Below are 20063 nucleotides of genomic sequence, written 5' to 3'. Positions count from 1 at the left end.
ACTCACAAATTATCCTCATCAGTGTTCTAAATTAATTTTGTTGTTATTATTATTATTATTATATATTTTTTTTATGAATGTTTAGTGCCATAGGCAAATCAAATGAACGAACAAACAGTGTACGAGAGAAAAGTTATTGAGATGAAAGATGTGGAGATTATCACTTAACAGAACCAATAATTGATGATGGCATACGATCTTGATAATCATTCCAAAACTTTGTCAAAACGAGGTTTGTGGAAAAGAAAAACAGAATGTCATGCAATAACTGAAATGGTTGTTCAAATGAAATAATTCAGAGCAGAAGTTTTATGACTCTGCCTGTTTTAATATATTACTTACATGGGGTTCCACAGCAGTGCAGGACTGATTTATGTTCCTGATAACAGCCAGAGTCTGACTCTCATCCAGGCTGGACAAAGCCTCTCCTGAAGCATAGCATTGGAGTCGGGGCGGCAGTCTGTAAAAGGCAGACCAGTGTTACTCGAGGCAGGAGGGCTTGACCCCAACATGTCCCACAATTTATCACGTGGTGAATATAGTAGTTCAGTAATTCAGGACCTGGTTCTAAAAATGTGACCTATCACTTTAAGTAAGGGATAATACCCTATGAACGAGTCAGTTATGAGGCAATAACTGCCCCACATATTTGTTCATAGGGTATTATCCCACTGTAATGTAGCTATGCACAATTTATTTTTAGTTTCGAAACAAATGTATTAATTGAAATACAATGGTAACGGGAGAAAATATAGCCCCTGTTGCTGGGAAAAAATAACTTTGCACAGCCTAAAATTGCCTCAAACCTAACTGCATCAGACAGACACTGATCAGCCACAACATTAAAACCACCTGCTTAAAGCGTTTTTTCATGAACGGGAGAACGAGAGGGCACAAACGGAAACTGGCAAAGGAGAAATTCCATACAGATTGTATTTTAGAAAGTATTTTTTCACACAGCGAGTGGTCAATGTGTGGAATAGCTTGCCAGACCTGGCCTGATAGTGTTAGACATGATTTAGCTTGCTTAAAGGCAAGCATTGCTGGGCTGAATGGCCTGTTCTCACCATTACCTTATGTCATGTCATGTCATGTGAGCAGAAAATAATAAGTGAATGGCATTCAAAAGTTACATTTTTAAATGAAAATGGAAATCTTCCTCGTTCTATGCTTTCTTATAACAAGGTTATAAGAAATTAAGCGATGCGATATAACCGAGGTGGTTGGTTATTTGTCTGTGTGGTGGTATAAATCTAAGACATTGAAAATGAAATTACAAATAAAAACTAGTGGAAAATGTAAAGTTATTAAGATTGATTAGTTATTGTAGTTAAAATCAACAGTCTTATCATATAAAGAAGAACAAACTCTGATCGTATGCATGTTTCTTGAATGAGGCCCATTGAATGTCAGCATTCCAATTGGAAAAGATGATACAGAATTCCACAAATAATATATAAATATATAGTATTTATTTTTTATATTTTAATGGAAATTTGCTTGCCGTATTCTGGTCTTTAAACACATTCACATTTCTTTATCAATTTATATTTTGAATTCATCAACTTATTTTGTTCAGTGCAACACGCATACAATTTATTTTGTCTAAAGCATGTTCAAACTGGACTTTGGGTTTCACAGAAGCAGTCCTAACATTTACAGTGAATGGAACAATGACTCATATTAGACAGTAAGCATGTGAGGTGTTTCTGTAGGGCAATGGTGTGGTTTACATGCCAAGCTTACTTTGTGGGAAGGAATTGTGGGTTCTCCTGGAAGATGGACTCAGTGTACCATGAGACCACGTCATCTGGGATGCCAGGTTGACTTAAGAGCTCGATATTTTGTCGATTGACAGAGAAGACCTGAAGCTGAAAGTGAAAACACACACGCATAATTAAACAAACCTGCTGTATCTGAAATGCAACATTTTGATTGTCTTCAGTATAAGTTTGATCAAACTCTCTTAAACTAAATAACACTCAGTAGAACTCTCACTCAAACTCAAAAACTCTCTGTGCAAACTCTTTCTCAATCTCAATACCTGTCAGTGCAAACACTATTTTAAACTCAACAACTCTCACTTCAAACTCTCCTAAAATCAATAACTCTCCTAAAATGTCCAAACTCTCTTGAACTCAATCACTCTTTACAATATAATACAAATACAATACAATACAATAAAATATAATACAAACTTTCTTAAACTCAGTACCTCTCAGTGCAAACTCTCTCAAACTCAGTAACTCTCTCAGTGAAAAAAAGTCTTACCCTCAGTAACTCTCAGTGCAAACTTGCTCTTCAACACAATACTCAGTACAAACTCCCTTAAACTCAGTAACGCTCAGTACAAACCCTATTAAGCTCAGCAACTCTCACTGCAAACTCTCATGAAATCAACAACTCTGTACAAACGGTCTTAAACTGAATAACTCTGTACAAACTCTCTTAAGCTCAGAAACTCTCACTGAAAACTTTCTTATGCCCAGTAACGCTCAGTGCAAACCTTCTCTTCAACTCTGTAACTCTCAGTACAAGTTCTCTTTAGCTCAGCAACTCTCACTGCAAACTCTCCTAAAATCAATAACTCTGTCCAAACTCTCTTAAACTCAATGGCTCTCAGTGCAAACTCTTAAGCTCAATAACTATCGGTGCAAACTCTCTTAGACTCAACTTAAGGGCAAAGAAAAACTGACAAAAAAGCACTTATAAATGTTAGAAGAAAAAAAAAAAACATACTGCTTCTTCTGAACCAAATGTTCTGAAGTCATCCGAGTCAGCGAATCTAATGAAATTGCAAAAGTAGTTGAAAAACCAAGCTGTGGAGTTGAGGGTCGGGTCATTGCGGTCGTAGCACTTTGGACTTCCATCTTTAATGACAACAAAAAGAAGTGTACAGATGTATGTATGCTTTAAATTGGGCAAAGCCTTTTTCATTAAACCTATGCAAATATTGTATTATAAAATAGAATGATTCAGAAATTGCACAGTATTAACAAAAATCTTTTTGAACATTTACTAGAAGGCAGGAAGTGGGCCTCACCGGTGCTGAGGTAGGTCTTAATGATGTCATACACTTCATCTTCTTCGATATCCGTCCTGCTGAAGTTGTAGTCGGTTCCCAGTAAGAAGATGCTACAAAATGAAAATGAAACCAGATGCACTTTGACTTTTTGAAGTTGTCAGTAAAATAATTGTCATGTAATGAATGCCTGAACACAGGTGAGTGAGAGGATGCTATTCCACCTGCTTTTAATGCTTACAGGTTCCTGAAGGCCAAGCATGATGCATTGAGGGTATCCTGGGAGCTGATGAGGTCCTCATTGAGGAATTGCAAGTAACCATTAAGCCGACTGACAAACCATCTCTTCACTTCTTCCTCATTGTCACTTCTGAGGGCCAGGGGCCACACACAGGGCAAGATCTGTGACCTCACGTGTTCTGAAAATTCCTCCTGTGGGAAAAACAGCACACAAATATTATGACCTAATCCCATGACTCTTAATTTAGGTGTGTTCAGACCAAACTTCAGGAGCCATACTAATTTCTGACAGTGGGCATGACACTGATGTTAGAATTTGTTTTCCTGATATCAATCAGGTTTGGGTTCCAGTTCTATTCATAATTGACATAAAATAAAAAGCTCATGTTGGGCCAGCTTGTTCTTATTCACTCTCCCAACATCACTGCTCACCGTCTCCAGGAGTTCGGGGGTCTGTCGGTGGTGCAGCAGGAGGGTGCAAAGGTCTGTGCTGTTATCTATAAACATCGGTTTCCTCAGCAGCTCACCAAGCTCATTGGGAGGAATGGAGTTTATCAGCTGCAGTGGGGAAAACAGGAGAATTGAGGAGACAAATCCTGACCAATAAAAATCTATTGGAAGGGAGGAGCCAAATCCTGGCCATTAAAAATGTATTAGAGGGGAGGAGCCAAATGTTTCTAAATCTACAGAAAGAAACAGGCTAAAGCTACTGGAGGGGTTATACAGCATCTTTACTTACCTCTGCCTGTCTGTCAGGAGGCATCAGTGAAAGGACAGTAGACAGTTGGGGAGAAGGGAATTTGAGGAAGCTTTTTTTCAGAAACTGGTAGAAACTCTGGTTTGTGTAGCAGCGCAGTGGCTGAGGGTCTGTGAGAAAGGAAAGGCCACGGTTTCGTGTTTGACATAAACAGCCAGGCACAGATTACTGTACTATGAAGCACCACCAAAGAGCAGCACAGATCAACAGCCAAATCTCAGATTACTCAGTACCAGTGTTACTGTTACTTTTTGCACTGTTCATGCCTCTCTGCCATTTTTTCTAGCAATTTATATCTCTAGGGAGTGAGGCGAGAAGACAATGACTCTATGTGCGAAATAACATGACCTCTAGGCAGTGACACAAGATAACACTGACTCTTTGTGCTGAAGATGTCTGTGTATAAATTTGGTATTTTGTTCAGTACCTCTGAGTGAGTCAACAATGTTTTTGATGACCTCGCTTTCCGTGTCATCATCAAGGGTTTGGCGGATACCGCTAAGATGCTTCACCCTGAAAATCACATGAAAAGGAGAAGTGAGAGCTATGAATGGATAAAGAAATATTCCCATAGAAAATGTCTGAATCCAAAACAGTTACATCATTTTATCCAGGTCTAACCATTTTCATTCAAACCGCCAGCATTGATTGTCCACTCTCCTGAATTATGAGCACTGCAAAAAATGTCTGACCTAACAAGCGGTTTTAGTCTTGTAATGAGAGTTAAGATCTTTTTTCTTTCTTTGAAGTAGAAAACATTAGCCTGTAACTGTTTTCTTGACAAGTCATCCCATTGGCAGACTGACCATTTTGCAGTGGGAAAGTTCCTAAAGGACTTTACTGTAGGTTAGAGCAGGAGGAAGGAAGAGAGGCCATCTTACAATTCCTGGCTGATGTTGCAGTCCCTGCGCTTGACGATGTTGAAGAGAGGGCCCACGTGTTCCCGTTGCAGGTTCAGCAGCAGGGGCGGCAGACGTTGCTGAAGCCATACCTGGGCTTCCTCATCGCTGACCGCGGCATCGGAGAGGTTGGCTCGGTCCAGCACCTGCTGCAGCATTGCAGAGCGCGCCTCCATCGGGAAGGGCCGACCCTAAAGGAGACAGAGCGTCACCACTCACCCGAGGAGCAGATCCTTTGGAGAGGTTTTCAGTCCCCCACAGAGGACAGCTGCCCTTTGGCTTTGATTTCTGCCAGACAGACAGTGTAGTACTCCCAGAAGGTACGGGAGTCTCCCAGAATTTGTCACCTGCTCCCTGATACCTGCGATTGAGGCTTTTCATTCATAAAAGGGATTAAAGTGAACTGCAGGATATTCTTCAGGTAGCAGAACGAGGTGGCATGAATTATTAAATGATATAAATTAGCAAAGGATAAACTCCACGCAGTCATTAGGAAGTATCCTTTCACACAGAGAGTGGTAACTGTGTGGAATAGCTTGCCAGGTCATGGAGTGAAGGCAGAATCTCTGGGGGGGTTTTCAAGACCAGGCTTGATATAGTACTAGATAGCTTTTAGGTAAACAAAGCATTATGTACTGCCCACTTGTAGTGCTAGGCTGAATGGCCTGCTCTTGTCATTATGTTATGTTATGAGTGTTTTTAGAGAACAGTCTTACTTTTACAGGACTAGGTCCTTCAGGTGTGACGCCCAACAGAATCGCAACATTTCTTATGGTCTTTGGATGTTCTTGGAATTTTCCACAACAACTAAAATGACCCATTTCACTTCCTGGTGGTTACACTGGTTACACAACCCTCACAATAAAGACAACATTTTGTAGACCTTCTCAAAGCCCAGTGTTGGTCTGCACTTCATACCTCAATGACTGTTGAAAACCTATCAAAGAACGTTCCCAATTGGTCGTCTGCCACGTGGCTCATTAGTTTGCTGACGTCTTCAGCAGTTTCCAGTTGTCCTGGAGCAGCAAAGAAGTTAGCCAACTGCTTAACGGTCAGATGACGCAGAGCTTCCTCCTACAGACCCACAGGGAAGACACACTTTAGACCTCTAATTCTGAATGACAGAATTCTTTACTCATAATGTCAGTCTTCATTACAGAGATCTCTTTACATCCTCCTACGTTTCCTATATTTGTCTACAGATATCTTCCATGTTTGCGGCACTTTAACCTACCACAGAGAAGTTTCTGTTGAGCCTCTGGATGTCTTCGGGGGTTAGGAAACTAGAAAATTTCCCAAAGTTCTTCTGAAGCCATGGCACACTGCCGTTTGAACTGCGGACACACCCTGGGTCTGGAAAATGCATGTGGCAGATTATTACTTGCATTACTTTATAATTCAGTAATTCAATTTTAATATTCACTGGCCTCAGTCAGCACTGATTTGGTTCAGATTTGATTCCAAACCAAGGAACCATGCATGAGAACAAGATTAATGGCTGAACCCTATCAACTTTGCCCCCTTGTGGTTGAGTCATAAACCTCCCAAATTATTGCTGTGTTCATATTTATATAATACAAAAATAAATACTGTGACGTAAAAAAACCCACCTCAAAACGGTGATGCCAGACTGTTAGAAAGACTCTCCGCTAGTGAAAACAGCAGCTTAGATGCTTATCAGCCTCTCATTATACCCAAGTACCTTGAACTACTTCTTATTGTTGCGTAAATGCATTGCTAGGTCATTTCACTACCAAACTAATGTTAAACTTAGTAAGCTTCTTGTACGGCATTTCCTTTTTCAACACTTGAAAAACATACTCTCATATGTGTGAATGTAAGTGTGAAAAAGTTACCCACAAGATGTGAGATAACCACTGATATTATCTGGGGGCATTCCTTGAGACAAGGGATACACCCCAGAGGAGTAAGGGATAAACAAGAAAGGGAATAAATTACTCCCTGGTAACTAGCCAACCGATAAAACAACCTATCAAAACGGTCGCAAAGTTTAGTCTGAATCGAGTGAGGAAACAAGACACGGCAGGGAAACTCAACCTCACATCCTACAGATTATGGTGGTCATAAAATGAGATGAGTAAACCGTAGGTACACCTATAGCGGAAGGGAGATGCCTACCCAGGCTCCCAACAGCATTATAGCCTACCTTGGACCAGAGAGACAAACAAGACATCCCGTCTCTGATTCCACAGCAGGAATACTAGCCCTAAAACTAAAATACACAAAACAACCTAAAGAATCTAAGTCACTGACAAAGCAGGAATCCTTTAAAAAGAGATGGGAACCTATGAAACACAGAAACCTCTGATTCACCTGGCACCGCAGGAATATTACAGAGATAGGAAGTGTACACAAAGTGACAGGGTTCTCAGTCACAGAGCCCCAAGCTTATCGGTGAGTTCACAAAGCCCTCATCTAAGGGGGGCGATACTCCAAGCAGAACAAGCTTAGAGCCATTGGATATCAGAGGTATGCACCACTATCAGCCACGAGGGGCATCAACTCCAAGACACTAACCTCAGTGTAATACATAATACAGACCTGCACTAAGACGGAAAGAAAAAGCATAAGCCCCTCGTGTATGAGGCAAATGCAGACTTAACCTAACAACACAATCCGCCACGAGGGTCTCCTACAGATTCCTGAACTATCGGAGGTGTGCAAGACTCTTCTCTGACAGCGGTGTCTTGAGCCTTAGTGCTAAACACACATACACAACAACAGACATGAACAATGACAACAATGAAAACAATGAGTGTGAAAAGTGACCAAAAGAAACACCTCGCTATACCAAAGCAAATGCCATGCTGCTGTCAAACTTAGAAACAGCACACTACGGGACACACAGCAACGGCAAGAACAACTGTCACACACAGATTGGGGAAACATTGACTTATCCCTTACGTTTGATCAAAGTCGAAAAGAGTCTGAGCCAGTCTTAGCCACCGACAGAGGGCCTCAGTACTCCAAGGTCTACACTAACTCAGCCTAATGCTCCTTCCAAGGGTGCCAAAAAGGGTGCAATACACACAAAACCCCAACACTTATCTAAGACAGAAGGAAGCTACTCTCAATTCCCAGAGGAATCCTGTCTTACAACCGTTGTGTGTCTGCATTTGTGCAAAAACAAAATGTGCAGGTGAAAGTGTGCCAGACTCACTATTCAAAGGTGACGGAGAGTTGCTGCATGTTCAGCTCCCATAAACTCACAACAGGTAAATGAGAATCGTCAGTCACATACCTCACATAAATGGGGAATTCAACAAACAAGCGCCGATTCAATGAGAAAAGGGAATTAAATAGAAAGACACGCAGCTGACTTTCATAGGCAATAAGACCACATGCGGCAGACAATTGGAATCAGTCGTCAGCATGAGGGAAGAGATTACCTAATCGCCTTTCATTGCAAAAGTTAAATGAATTACCAAATTGGTAGAAATGAAAAAGGGCTCCCTAAAATCTGTTTTAATAGAAAAATATTATTCATGTGTCTGGACAAAAAGATGGGTCGGTCCTTTAGTTATAAATTGAGATATTCAGTGCTAAAATATAAAAATTAAGGCATTTTGAAATTGCTTTGTATTTTAATGTCTTTCGTGTACACTGTATCGACATGCTCTGACATAAAGTTGTTCTGTCTCAAATTTCTGAATGGAACAAGCCTCTTCTTTAATTGATGTAATCAAGCGTGTGTGTAGTAAATACTTTACTAGATATTGACACTTTTATAGGACTAGTACAAATTAGGTGGAAATTGCCCTCTAGAGGGCCAAAGTGGAAAGGGTTAAAGCACCATATTCTCACATGAATACAAAAAAAAATGAATGGAACAAATCTGGCACCTTTAGTTTCAGTCCGAGACAAGAAGATTTGGATGAAATCCATGTAGACCAAAGCCCGCTGGCGTCTGTCCATCTCTTCATATTTGTCATTGAGAGTCCACACTCTGAAATAAAAAAGGATGAGCTTACAAGCAGTCATGTGGGCAATTTTGAAGATGCAGAAGAAGGAAAAAAAACAGTGTTATTCACTCAACATAGGCAAAAGTATATTCGCTGATGGTGTATTTATCAATTTTATCTAGGGACACCGGTTTATCGAGGGCAGTTTTCTCAGCTGCAATTCACTCATCCCACTGCAAGTCTCCTTGTACATCTGTTATCACACTGCCCCTCCCCCTAAATCGACATCAATTGCCACTACTTCAGCACAATGATTGACAGCAATTGATCTCCTACTGTCATTAATATAGATTTATTGTCTAACCTATAAGCTATATTTCTAAGCTTTCACAGTAAAGTCTGAAGCTTGCCCTCATGCTCATAAGAAGCACCATGCAGTGCATCTTGGACAATGCCTGAAACTGATTGTGATAGCTCCAAATACTTTGAAAGTCAGAAGGATACATGTGTGTTCAGCGGTTATAGTTCCAAATAACTTCTCCTAAAACTTCTCCCAACGTCTCTCTTCTTTTTCCATTTTTTCCCTGCACGTGTATTTCCCAATACATGATAACTTCTGTCAATAAGACAGCTTCGAAGTTCGGACTTCTTATCAGTCCATTATATTCGTTCAGATCAGTTTATTCCTCAGGTGAGAAATATGCTGCTCAAGTAGCCCAAGCTGCACTGCTATGGGCTCATTTTTACATACACTGCCACTTTTGCGGGAATGGGTAAAGCTCTTTGTTAACAAAGCCCGTCTTTACTTGGCAAGTTGATAATCACTTTCCGAGTACCGGTTAAGCCCGAAACCAGTTGTTTGGTTTTGTTAAGCCAAGTTATACAAAGAAACCCTGGGTATGTTAAACTCCCTTCACAGTTCAGCCCCTGGTCTATTATATCAGCTATTCATTTTCATGAGGGTCACAATTGATCAACAACCACAATTAATCAGATGATTGAGACAATCCAATGCCTAGAGTGCCCCATGAGAATTCAGGTGCTACATAATTTTGGGTCACATGCCCAATATATTGGGGTCCCTGCTGATCTTATTGGAAATTGAGACAGACACATATACACACACACACACACACACACACACACACACACACAAACACAAACACATGTTACATACATGACTTCGAAGGCCTGACAACTGAAGTTCTTGGCGCTCAGGCAGGACAGCAGGGATTCTGATATGAAGGGTAAGAATGGCTTCAGCTTCTTCTGGAAGATCTTGGTGATCAAAGATACGTCTTCACTTGAATCAGTGATCCCTGCATCCAGGCTCTCGCTGATCACATCAAGAACCATTGAAGCAGAAGGCTCTCTCAGGCTGGGGGTCTACCACAGGGAAGAGAATTATACTCCAGTGACACTACATAAAAGGCCTTTGTTTGATAAAGAACCATGTCTGTCTCTTTGTGCACAGCTTTATGGATATAAACAAATGCTTGTATAATGAGTGCTAATCTATTCCAACAGTGTGTTGTTTGGGATGAAACTAAAAAGTAATTATTGGCTCCATGGATATGGAGCAACTGATGATTCAGGCATGTTGCAGAATTTTAATCAGAAAAATGAACATCAGAGGAAGAGGTGCTTTCTTACCATGTTGGCGAACAGTAACAGAGCTTCATGCAGCACTCCGGAGACTTTGGTGAAGAGCAGTTTCCAGGTTTCTTTTGAATACGTCTTGTTGCCCATCAAATTACAGCTCAGAATCATGGCCACTTGTTCCGATGTTAGGTTTGTTGGCTGAAAAAAAAAGAATATTATCATAACACAAATTAAATCTGGAATGTGCTTAACAATAATCAAAAATAAAAGATGAAAACAATACAATAAAGAATGTGCTAACTGACTGTAGACAAGCGTAATGCAGCTACCGACTGTATGCAGGCATACTGTGGACAGGTGTAATGTGCTTACCGACTGTAGATGGGCGTAATGTGCTTACTGACTGCAGACAGGTCTAATGTGCTTACCGACTGTGGACAGGTGTAATGTGCTTACTGACTGTAGACAGGTGTAATGTGCTTACCGACTGTAGATGGGCGTAATGTCCTTACCGACTGTACACAATCGTAACTTGTTTACCAACTATAGACAGCCATAATGTGTTGACAGACTGTCGAAAGATACAATGTACTTACCGTTGACAGACAGGCGTAATGTCTCAGACTGTTGTTACACAGCATCATCGTGTTTGTGTAAGCACCACTGAGGGAAGAGGCCATGAAATACTAATCAGTTTTATTCCCTTTCTGACACCTGCTATTCAAGCATAATACCATGAACAATGGCCCAATATAACTCAAGTCAATTTATGCTTTCATATTTCCAAACTAATGTTCAACATGGAAAATGTCACAGATGCTTGGATTTCCAACAGAAAGTCACCATTTAGTATGTAGATTTCATATCATCCATCATTTCTAAATGGGGCTATTTTAAGAAGCCACAGGTACAATACACATTACTATGTGCTGCATATTGACAGTTGCATTGTATTTGAGCACATTTATATGGCAAGCAGTGTATAATAAATAATGGTAACACTTTCCAATAAGGTTCCTTGAATTGGCATGAACTAATTAAGTTGTTAACCCCTTAAGTATCGCCCCTTTTTCTTGACACAAGCTTAAAAACTAATTACAAAATAAAATTAAACCCTTTTGGCTACAGGCATAATCGTGGTCTCTGCTGAAAGGTAACCCTTTGAGGTTTGTTTTCCGAGAGACAGAATTAATCAACATATTACCAAAACAAAGTTACAGAAGTTCAAACACAGTGAAAGTGGAAGCTTTATTTCTCACTGAAAACATTTTTTGTTTTTGACTGGATACAGATTAGCCATGTAGCTCTGGCTTGCTAATTTGGTTAATTAAGTTGAATTATGAAATGATCCAATGGTTTGCCAATGTTTAAATATTAATGGAACAAAGATGTTAGTTTGTCGTTAACACATGCATAAACTAATGCTTGTCTTAATGCCACATTCAGAGTAAAACTATAGTTTTTAAGCTTTCAAATGCAAGAAGTCAATGTGAAAGTAACACAATTGTGCATTGTTTGGAGGCTTGCCAACTTGTCACTGTTTACCAGTCACAAACAATCACATCAGCTGCGTTTGTGGCAACATTGTAATGTATTTGCTTTCATGGTCTGTATATTTTAATGTCAAGAGTAAATGTTCAGAGTAAAATATACTTTTAAAGGGTTCAGAAGATGACAAGTTACAGCCCCAGAGTTTTGTTAGCCCAATGCAGTCTGCCAGCCTCACGTAACTACTGTCTTGCGAGGAAACTTTGAATCCGTTTTTCTCAAAAACATTGTTTGGTAGCACTCAAAATGCAATGGAAAACAACACCCTATATATCCAGAGTAGAGAGATAACTTTGGTCTCGTTATAAAGCTTACCTTCTCTTTTGAGTAGTTTCTAAAACTGACAATATGTTTAGAAAAGGTCATCTGTCCATAATTAATTCACAACGACATTAGTTATTGCCAATTCATGAAAATTATTGTAAAGTGTCACCGAAAAAATAATTATGTTATTATTATTATCATTATTGTTATTATGATCATCTACCCACCTGTTGGCTTCAGCACAGATTCGGCTCTCTGCAAAAACAAAAGTCTGTAAATTCATGCTATCTACATTACATTACAAGGCATTTAGCAGACACTCTTATCCAGAGCGTCGTACAATGAAGTGCAGATCAAACACAGGAACAAGTGTGAAGATGACGGTAGGAGTCCTAGTGTGACCATACAGATACAATCGGAACCCTTTAAGAATTCATCAACTTACAAACTAGCATACCACGGTTGGCAGCTAGAATACCCCGAGTACAACAATACAATACCAATACAAAACACAACAATATCTATATATAACTACATAAGTGCCATTATCGTCTATGGCATATACAGGGATAATCATGGTGGTGAGGTAGGGAGGGAAAGGTACATTTTTAATGAAACATACCATTTACTGGGGTCGTAGGACACTGAAAAAGAAAAACATAAGTTGTCATATACTGACACACTGCTGTTTTCAGAAAAATATCTTATATTAAATAAAATGTTGTGACTGGCAGTGGTGTCTTATAGGTAATGTTATGACTGGAAGTGGTGTCTTATAGGTAATGTTATGACTGGCAGTGGTGTCCTATAGATAATGTTCTGACTGGCAGTGGTGTTTTATGGGTATTGTTCTGACTGGCACTGGTGTCTTATAAGTAATATTCTGATTGGCAGAATCTCACCCCTGGAATGATGTCATTTATTGAGCAATCTGGAGAAAAATGAAAAAACACAATTGGAAAATGTATTAACGTCTTATGTTAAGTTTATGTCTGTACAACTCCATTTGTCATTGGTATGAATGCAAAGTACTCACGCAGTAGAGCTATCTGTGCAATCTTGCCCCTGATTGGCATTCTTTGAGATTCAAATTCACTGGACTCAGATAGTGCTGCCTGGTCTATCCTGCGCAGTCTGGGCATATAAAACAAAGGCAAACGAGGCAACCATTTTTATTCACTATCAAGAATGACTGAAGGATACATTATTGAAATTCTGAGATGTGTCAGCCAACTCACATGGTTTTGTAGAGGTCACAACTGAGGTTTGCCTGAGAGTGGAAAACATGCAAAGTTATAGTGTGGTATTTATTATTATGGTCATATATGGTCTTGTTTTCAGGCCATTTTCTCTTTGAGAAAAAAAAAAAGCTTGTTAAAAATGACACTTTTTGCAGTGCAAGCCTTTAAAACCAAACATGCAAGACCTCATGCAAGAACCATCGTATTTTGGTTCACAGAACTCAGATCAAAGTAGGTGGTCCAGACCAAATATGAATCCAGATTCAGCACCTGCATTGCTTAATTCTCGGCTCAAATTCTTTCAGCAACTTTAGTGGACTGTTTAGGAGGAATAAGAGAAAGTAAAACAATTTACTATAATGTTCTTCCATGAGGCCCAACGTCCTTAAGAAAAAAACATTCCTGATATTTTCTTGTTCTTCCAGGAATTCTCTTTCACGGGGAGCAGTGTAAAAAGAAAACTAAACCCAGCTTGTCCCCTGCTGAGTGTGGGCACACAGAACATAAGATGCTAATTTAAAATACATTTTCAAAAACATAAACCCTTACATATGAGAATATTACCTGTTGGGACAACATTGCAAACTCCTTGAGGAATTCTCTCTGCTTCGTGTCATTTGGTGATTCCATGAAGTGGTCAAACACTGCATTGATGATGGTTTCTTTATCTGAAAGTGCAGGGTGGGGTGACACGACCAGCTCCGCTGTCTGTCGAGAGCTGAGAAGGTTCAGGGTCTCCAGCTGAGAGGAGTGCAGCAACAAGTCACTGATTTGGCCCAAACTTATTTAAATAGCATGTTTTACAAAACATTTGTCACTATGCATCCCTGCTAAAAACAACAGCTCAAGCTAGGTTTTGAAACAGGTGGTAGCTGGTTGACCAGTTCAGACCAGCTCCCAGCTTGATATGGTTTGAGAAGCTCAAGCCATGCTTTGAAGGTGCTGGTAGCTGGTTGATCAGCACCAGCTCAGACACATTACAAGGTACATGGTTCATCAGTTAATTCCGAGCTAAGTCAGCATTTCTGTCGGACCAGTTTGGCCATGATGGTTGACCAGCTCATACCCAGCTCAATGTTTAAGCTGGTCATGCTGACATAGTTGGATTTTACAGCAGGGTTGGCAGCAGAGCCTGACATGAAGCGCAATAAAAGCAAGCCCCAAGGAGAAAGTATGTGAAAGATGACAGTGATTTCTCTAACATGATTTATTTCTAAATGACTTTTTTCCACACAATGCAGCATCCAAAAGACTGCATGATATCAGAAGCAGTGTAAAGTACCATGGCTTACTGACACACATGAGTGGAGTTATGAATCAGTGCAACGTACTGGTTGGAAGTTTGGATTTAGCATCAGGAGCTCCCGGAGAGGCACAAAGGCAGAATACGATTTGAAGTTCTTGTACAGCCAGGCCTCACTTCCATTAGTGCTGTCCACACAGGCAGGGTCTGAGGCAAGAATCCGCAAATAGACACTTTAACAGCGCCACCATTTTGGAATGCTGAAGGTACAACATCACATGATGGTTTGAAAAAGATCTTTACCTGAGGTGTGATTTCGGGTCAGGAAGCGGAGGATGAAATGTTTGAGCACCATGCGCTGTTGCATCTCGTCCATGTGAGGAAACTGGTAGCCGAATTCATTCACCCTGGGAAAAAAGACTGCAGTTAGTGACAGACCTCCATGAAGTCATGAGAATGACACTGATTCACTGCAGCAATGTATGATGGGAAATGACTCAGCACTTACACGTGGTGGTAGGTCTCGCAGGTGAAGTTCTTGCTGCTGAGACAGGACAGAAACTCCACTGACACAGAGGACATGAGAGTCCGCAGTTTTGGATGGAACAGGTGGTGGATGACTGGTACGGTCTGTAGCTGTTCCTCGCTGAGTGTGTTGATTCTGAGTTCACCCACCACCTCCAGGACGGGCGGGCTCCTCAACTTGACGGACTGTGAAAGGTGAAAGCCGTTATTTTTGCCAGACTTTCGGGAGCACATCAGCCAAAGGCAAACTCACAGCACTGAGATGTTGTTACCCTGTTAGTGAGGATGGTGAGAGCTTCATTCAGGACTCCAGACGCCTTGGTGAGGAAGAGCTTCCAGGTTTGCTTGGGGTAGACCATGCCGCCAGACACCTTACATGTTAGCAGGTCAGCTAGTTTTTCGCCAGTGAGTGACGCCAACTGAAGGAAATAATATGAAGACCATGAAATTAATGTCATTTATCTAAACCTTGAATACAAAGCCTTGCATAGAAATCTCAGAAAAAAAGGTTTACAAACTCATACCGATGAGCAAGCATATTCAGTGAGTGTAATATTGCAGAGCATTCCAGTCATCCCAGAGTCCAAGTCATCCTGTAGGCTCGAGCTGAATTCATTCAAGAACAAGCATGTCAGAAACAAAGCTTTATTTAATTATTATATCATCTGTCAAATAATTAATGCACACACAATGATTTTTGTATAAAGGATAGATTAAGAATGTTTTCCTTTAGTATTTGAATTGTACCCACTTGTGTACTCCAGAACAAATGCTGCTCTCTGTAAAAAGTCAGATAAATATATCAAAATAAACCTGGAATTCAAAAAGATGCATGAAACTGTGATAAACTGGGCTGACAAGTGTCATTAAGCCCAGATATATATTACATACAAAGTAATGTAAGAAAGTTTTTTTTTTTTTTTTTTAAGCATGTGGACGGTAGAGAAACTCTCAGTGCGTACGAATACAGCCCTGTTGGACTGTGTGAAGCTTACCGTTCCATGGTGTGAATGGACACTGAAACAAGGAAAAACAAATGTGAGTAAAAGCTGCTTTTGTGAAAATCACACTTACTCTCCTGCTCATATACTCTCAAGCAGCAGTACCAAAATGTCAAATACAAAAAATGGGAAATGTCAGTTGGCTTTAAATGGAAAACAAAGCTTTGGACATGCTACATTATTTTGGTGCAAGTATGTGAATGATCTGGATATGTTCATATTCATTATGAGAAGAACTTGGAACTTAGCATTACCCTTTCATCAACTGGCATCGTCATGCAGTCTGTGCCAAATACAAAAAAAGAAACAGTGTCACACGGGAACAATCACATATAACTAAAATAAATATGTCAGGAGCCAGAACACTGAACCCAAGAGCAAGACCACAGAACTTAACATTAAAGACTTTATTAGTTCAGAGCAGTTCAAACAGGCAAGGGTCAGAGATTAGGCAGTTCAGAAACTAAAGTCCAGGCAAAGGTTCAGAAGACAGGAAAACGGGTACAACCACGAAAATCCAGAGAGTAGTTGATAATACAAGTGAAGGGTCAAAAACACACGGGCAGTCCAAACAAAAGCACAATCCAAAAACAAATACCAAAGCCAAACACCAAAGCCAAACAGAGTCCAAACACAACGGGTCAAATCAGAACAGAAGGATAAATCAAGAGGCGGAAGTCTAAGACAAAATGGGTCGTAACAGAAATCAATCAGAAATCAATGCTGGGGCATATGGTCGGGACACATAACAATCTGGCAACAAAAGACAGAAACAAAGGGGTTTAAATACACCACTAAACAAGCACAAAACGAGAAACAGGTGGAATCAATGACAGGAGACAGGAAGGAAGTATATATCAGGAGTGGAGAGATAGACACAGCACTAGATCTGACACACTTGACCTTTGCTGTAAAAAAAAACCCTGAAATAATTTCTGTCAACAATAATGTTTTCAAAGCAATGATCACTCAATGTCCCTCAATCATATTGTATAACCAGCACGCTAATAATTTCCAGTTTGACCACATCGATTCGTAATACTGCTCTCAACAGAATCCTTCTGCACTAGTAAATCAGAAGTGTTAGTTTGCTAGTTAGCGACATTAGATAACAACAACTGAAAAATGCACACTACAGAACGGAATTGAAAGTAATTTGGCAACGATAATTGAAAATTGTTGAAAAAGCTGTGTTTAATGTTCTGGGTTATGGGGTTTTACAAAGAATTGGAAATGCAGTTTGTTCTGCAAATTTTACTTGTACTCACGTCTGGGTCCTGCTTGCATGAACACGTTAATGCTGGCCCAGATGACTGGCTCCTGACGTCCTGGCATTGAGGAGAGTGAGTGACGAAGCCTCTTGATTCTGAGCAAAAAGAGGAAAATAAACTGAAACAATGCCTGGTAAGGTCAACAGACCAATCACGCCAGGGAACACCATATTGCAGAAATGTGATCAAAGACAGAGACAAAGTAAGCCTGTGGTTGAACTCACATGGTTTGGATGGAGCTGCAGTTCAACGGTCTCTACAAACGGGAAAAAATAACTTCATGAGAACACGGTTTCATTTTTCTATCACCATTTATTTTAATGGTCATACGTGATCTTTTTAAGGGCTGTATGTGGCCTTGTTTCCCTGCTGAGCCTGGGCACACTGAACATATGATGCTAATTTAAAATACATTTTATAAAAACATAAACGCTTACACACAAGAATATTACCTGTTGGGACAACATTGCAAACTCCCTGAGGAATTCTCTCTGCTTCATGTCATTCGGTGATTCCATGAAGTGGTCAAACACTGCAGTGATGATGGCTTCTTTATCTGAAAGTGCAGGGTGGGGCGACACGACCAGCTCCGCTGTCTGTCGAGGGCTGAGAAGGTTCAGGGTCTCCAGCTGAGAGGAGTGCAGCAACGAGTCACCGATTTGGCACAATAAAGTCAAACTTAGTTAAATTGCATGTTTTACAAAGCATTTATCACTATGCTTGGCAGCAGAACCTGGCATAAAGCCCCCTAAAAGCAAGCCATGGGCAAGAGCAGCAAGGACAAGATGACAGTGGTTGCATGCTAATGCTCTTGCATGCTGAGTGATGTCTTTCTAAAAGATTGTTTATGTGCATTTCATGACCTTAGAATTATAAGGTTCTAACTAACATTTCGACCAAAACTAGTTAGTGTTGTGAATACGTCAAAGGTACTAAATACTGTATATGTGTGAATCTTTACACACATAATGAAAATAATGTTTAAAAGTATGAAAAGATTTAAAAGGTTGTACCTGCTTGTAGCCCATTCACTTTGGTATCTGTGAAGCTAAATACCTCAAAACCACTCATAACACAGATAATTCTATAATTCCACGATTTCCACAATGCAGCATCCACGAGACTACTCTGCTACTGCGATCATGCAAAGTACCATGGCTTACTGACACACATGAATGGAATTATGAATCAGTGCAACATACCGGTTGGAAGTTTGGATTTAGCATCAGGAGCTCCCGGAGAGGCACAAAGGCAGAATACGATTTGAAGTTCTTGTACAGCCAGGCCTCACTTCCATTAGTGCTGTCCACACAGGCAGGGTCTGAGGCAAGAATCCGCAAATAGACACTTTAACAGCGCCACCATTTTGGAATGCTGAAGGTACAACATCACATGATGTTTTGAAAAAGATCTTTACCTGAGGTGTGATTTCGGGTCAGGAAGGGGAGGATGAAATGTTTGAGCACCATGCGCTGTTGCATGTCGTCCATGTGAGGAAACTGGTAGCCAAATTCATTCACCCTGGGTAAAAAGACTGCAGTTAGCGACAGACCTCCATGAAGTCATGAGAATGACACTGATTCACTGCAGCAATGTATGATGGGAAATGACTCAGCACTTACACGTGGTGGTAGGTCTCGCAGGTGAAGTTCTTGCTGCTGAGACAGGACAGAAACTCCACTGACACAGAGGACATGAGAGTCCGCAGTTTTGGATGGAACAGGTGGTGGATGACTGGTACGGTCTGTAGCTGTTCCTCGCTGAGTGTGTTGATTCTGAGTTCACCCACCACCTCCAGGACGGGCGGGCTCCTCAACTTGACGGACTGTGAAAGGTGAAAGCCGTTATTTTTGCCAGACTTTCGGGAGCACATCAGCCAAAGGCAAACTCACAGCACTGAGATGTTGTTACCCTGTTAGTGAGGATGGTGAGAGCTTCATTCAGGACTCCAGACGCCTTGGTGAGGAAGAGCTTCCAGGTCTGCTTGGGGTAGACCATGCCACCAGACACCTTACATGTTAGCAGGTCAGCTAGTTTTTCGCCAGTGAGTGAGGCCAACTGAAGGAAATAATATGAAGACCATGAAATTAATGTCATTTATCTAAACCTTGAATACAAAGCCTTGCATAGAAATCTCAGAAAAAAAGGTTTACAAACTCATACCGATGAGCAAGCATATTCAGTGAGTGTAATATTGCAGAGCATTCCAGTCATCCCAGAGTCCAAGTCATCCTGTAGGCTCGAGCTGAATTCATTCAAGAACAAGCATGTCAGAAACAAAGCTTTATTTAATTATTATATCATCTGTCAAATAATTAATGCACACACAATGATTTTTGTATAAAGGATAGATTAAGAATGTTTTCCTTTAGTATTTGAATTGTACCCACTTGTGTACTCCAGAACAAATGCTGCTCTCTGTAAAAAGTCAGATAAATATATCAAAATAAACCTGGAATTCAAAAAGATGCATCAAACTGTGATAAACTGGGCTGACAGGTGTCATTAAGCCCAGATATATATTACA

At 40.5% G+C, this 20063-nt stretch overlaps 1 protein-coding gene across 1 annotated transcript in view; it reads right to left on the bottom strand.

Annotated features, from left to right (window-relative positions):
* Nucleotides 1-19589, bottom strand: part of LOC133114198 (uncharacterized) — a 117337-nt gene extending 97748 nt beyond the window's left edge. Inside the window, exons 1-34 of the mRNA XM_061223366.1 lie at nt 19448-19589; nt 19159-19361; nt 18954-19057; nt 18739-18857; nt 17989-18165; nt 17761-17792; nt 17534-17631; nt 16520-16548; nt 16260-16281; nt 15537-15655; nt 15248-15450; nt 15043-15146; nt 14828-14946; nt 14061-14237; nt 13494-13525; nt 13292-13389; nt 13158-13186; nt 12878-12899; nt 12483-12510; nt 11040-11106; nt 10495-10641; nt 10019-10227; nt 8782-8885; nt 6153-6271; nt 5837-5992; nt 4901-5109; nt 4447-4532; nt 4002-4129; nt 3695-3820; nt 3264-3454; nt 3044-3135; nt 2740-2870; nt 1747-1871; nt 343-460 (exon numbers count right to left, since the gene is read on the bottom strand). Of these exons, the coding sequence (XP_061079350.1) occupies nt 343-460; nt 1747-1871; nt 2740-2870; nt 3044-3135; nt 3264-3454; nt 3695-3820; nt 4002-4129; nt 4447-4532; nt 4901-5109; nt 5837-5992; nt 6153-6271; nt 8782-8885; nt 10019-10227; nt 10495-10641; nt 11040-11106; nt 12483-12510; nt 12878-12899; nt 13158-13186; nt 13292-13389; nt 13494-13525; nt 14061-14237; nt 14828-14946; nt 15043-15146; nt 15248-15450; nt 15537-15655; nt 16260-16281; nt 16520-16548; nt 17534-17631; nt 17761-17792; nt 17989-18165; nt 18739-18857; nt 18954-19057; nt 19159-19361; nt 19448-19534 (3810 nt within the window). The 5' untranslated portion in view covers nt 19535-19589. The remainder of the gene's footprint in view (nt 1-342; nt 461-1746; nt 1872-2739; nt 2871-3043; nt 3136-3263; nt 3455-3694; nt 3821-4001; nt 4130-4446; nt 4533-4900; nt 5110-5836; nt 5993-6152; nt 6272-8781; nt 8886-10018; nt 10228-10494; nt 10642-11039; nt 11107-12482; nt 12511-12877; nt 12900-13157; nt 13187-13291; nt 13390-13493; nt 13526-14060; nt 14238-14827; nt 14947-15042; nt 15147-15247; nt 15451-15536; nt 15656-16259; nt 16282-16519; nt 16549-17533; nt 17632-17760; nt 17793-17988; nt 18166-18738; nt 18858-18953; nt 19058-19158; nt 19362-19447) is intronic.
* Between the last annotated feature and the right edge of the window lie 474 nt (nt 19590-20063).

This window comes from Conger conger, chromosome 16 (genome assembly GCF_963514075.1).
Source record: "Conger conger chromosome 16, fConCon1.1, whole genome shotgun sequence".
Lineage (NCBI taxonomy): Eukaryota > Metazoa > Chordata > Actinopteri > Anguilliformes > Congridae > Conger > Conger conger.
Note: the sequence above shows the minus strand (reverse complement) of the source record. Positions and strands in the feature narration are given on the sequence as shown.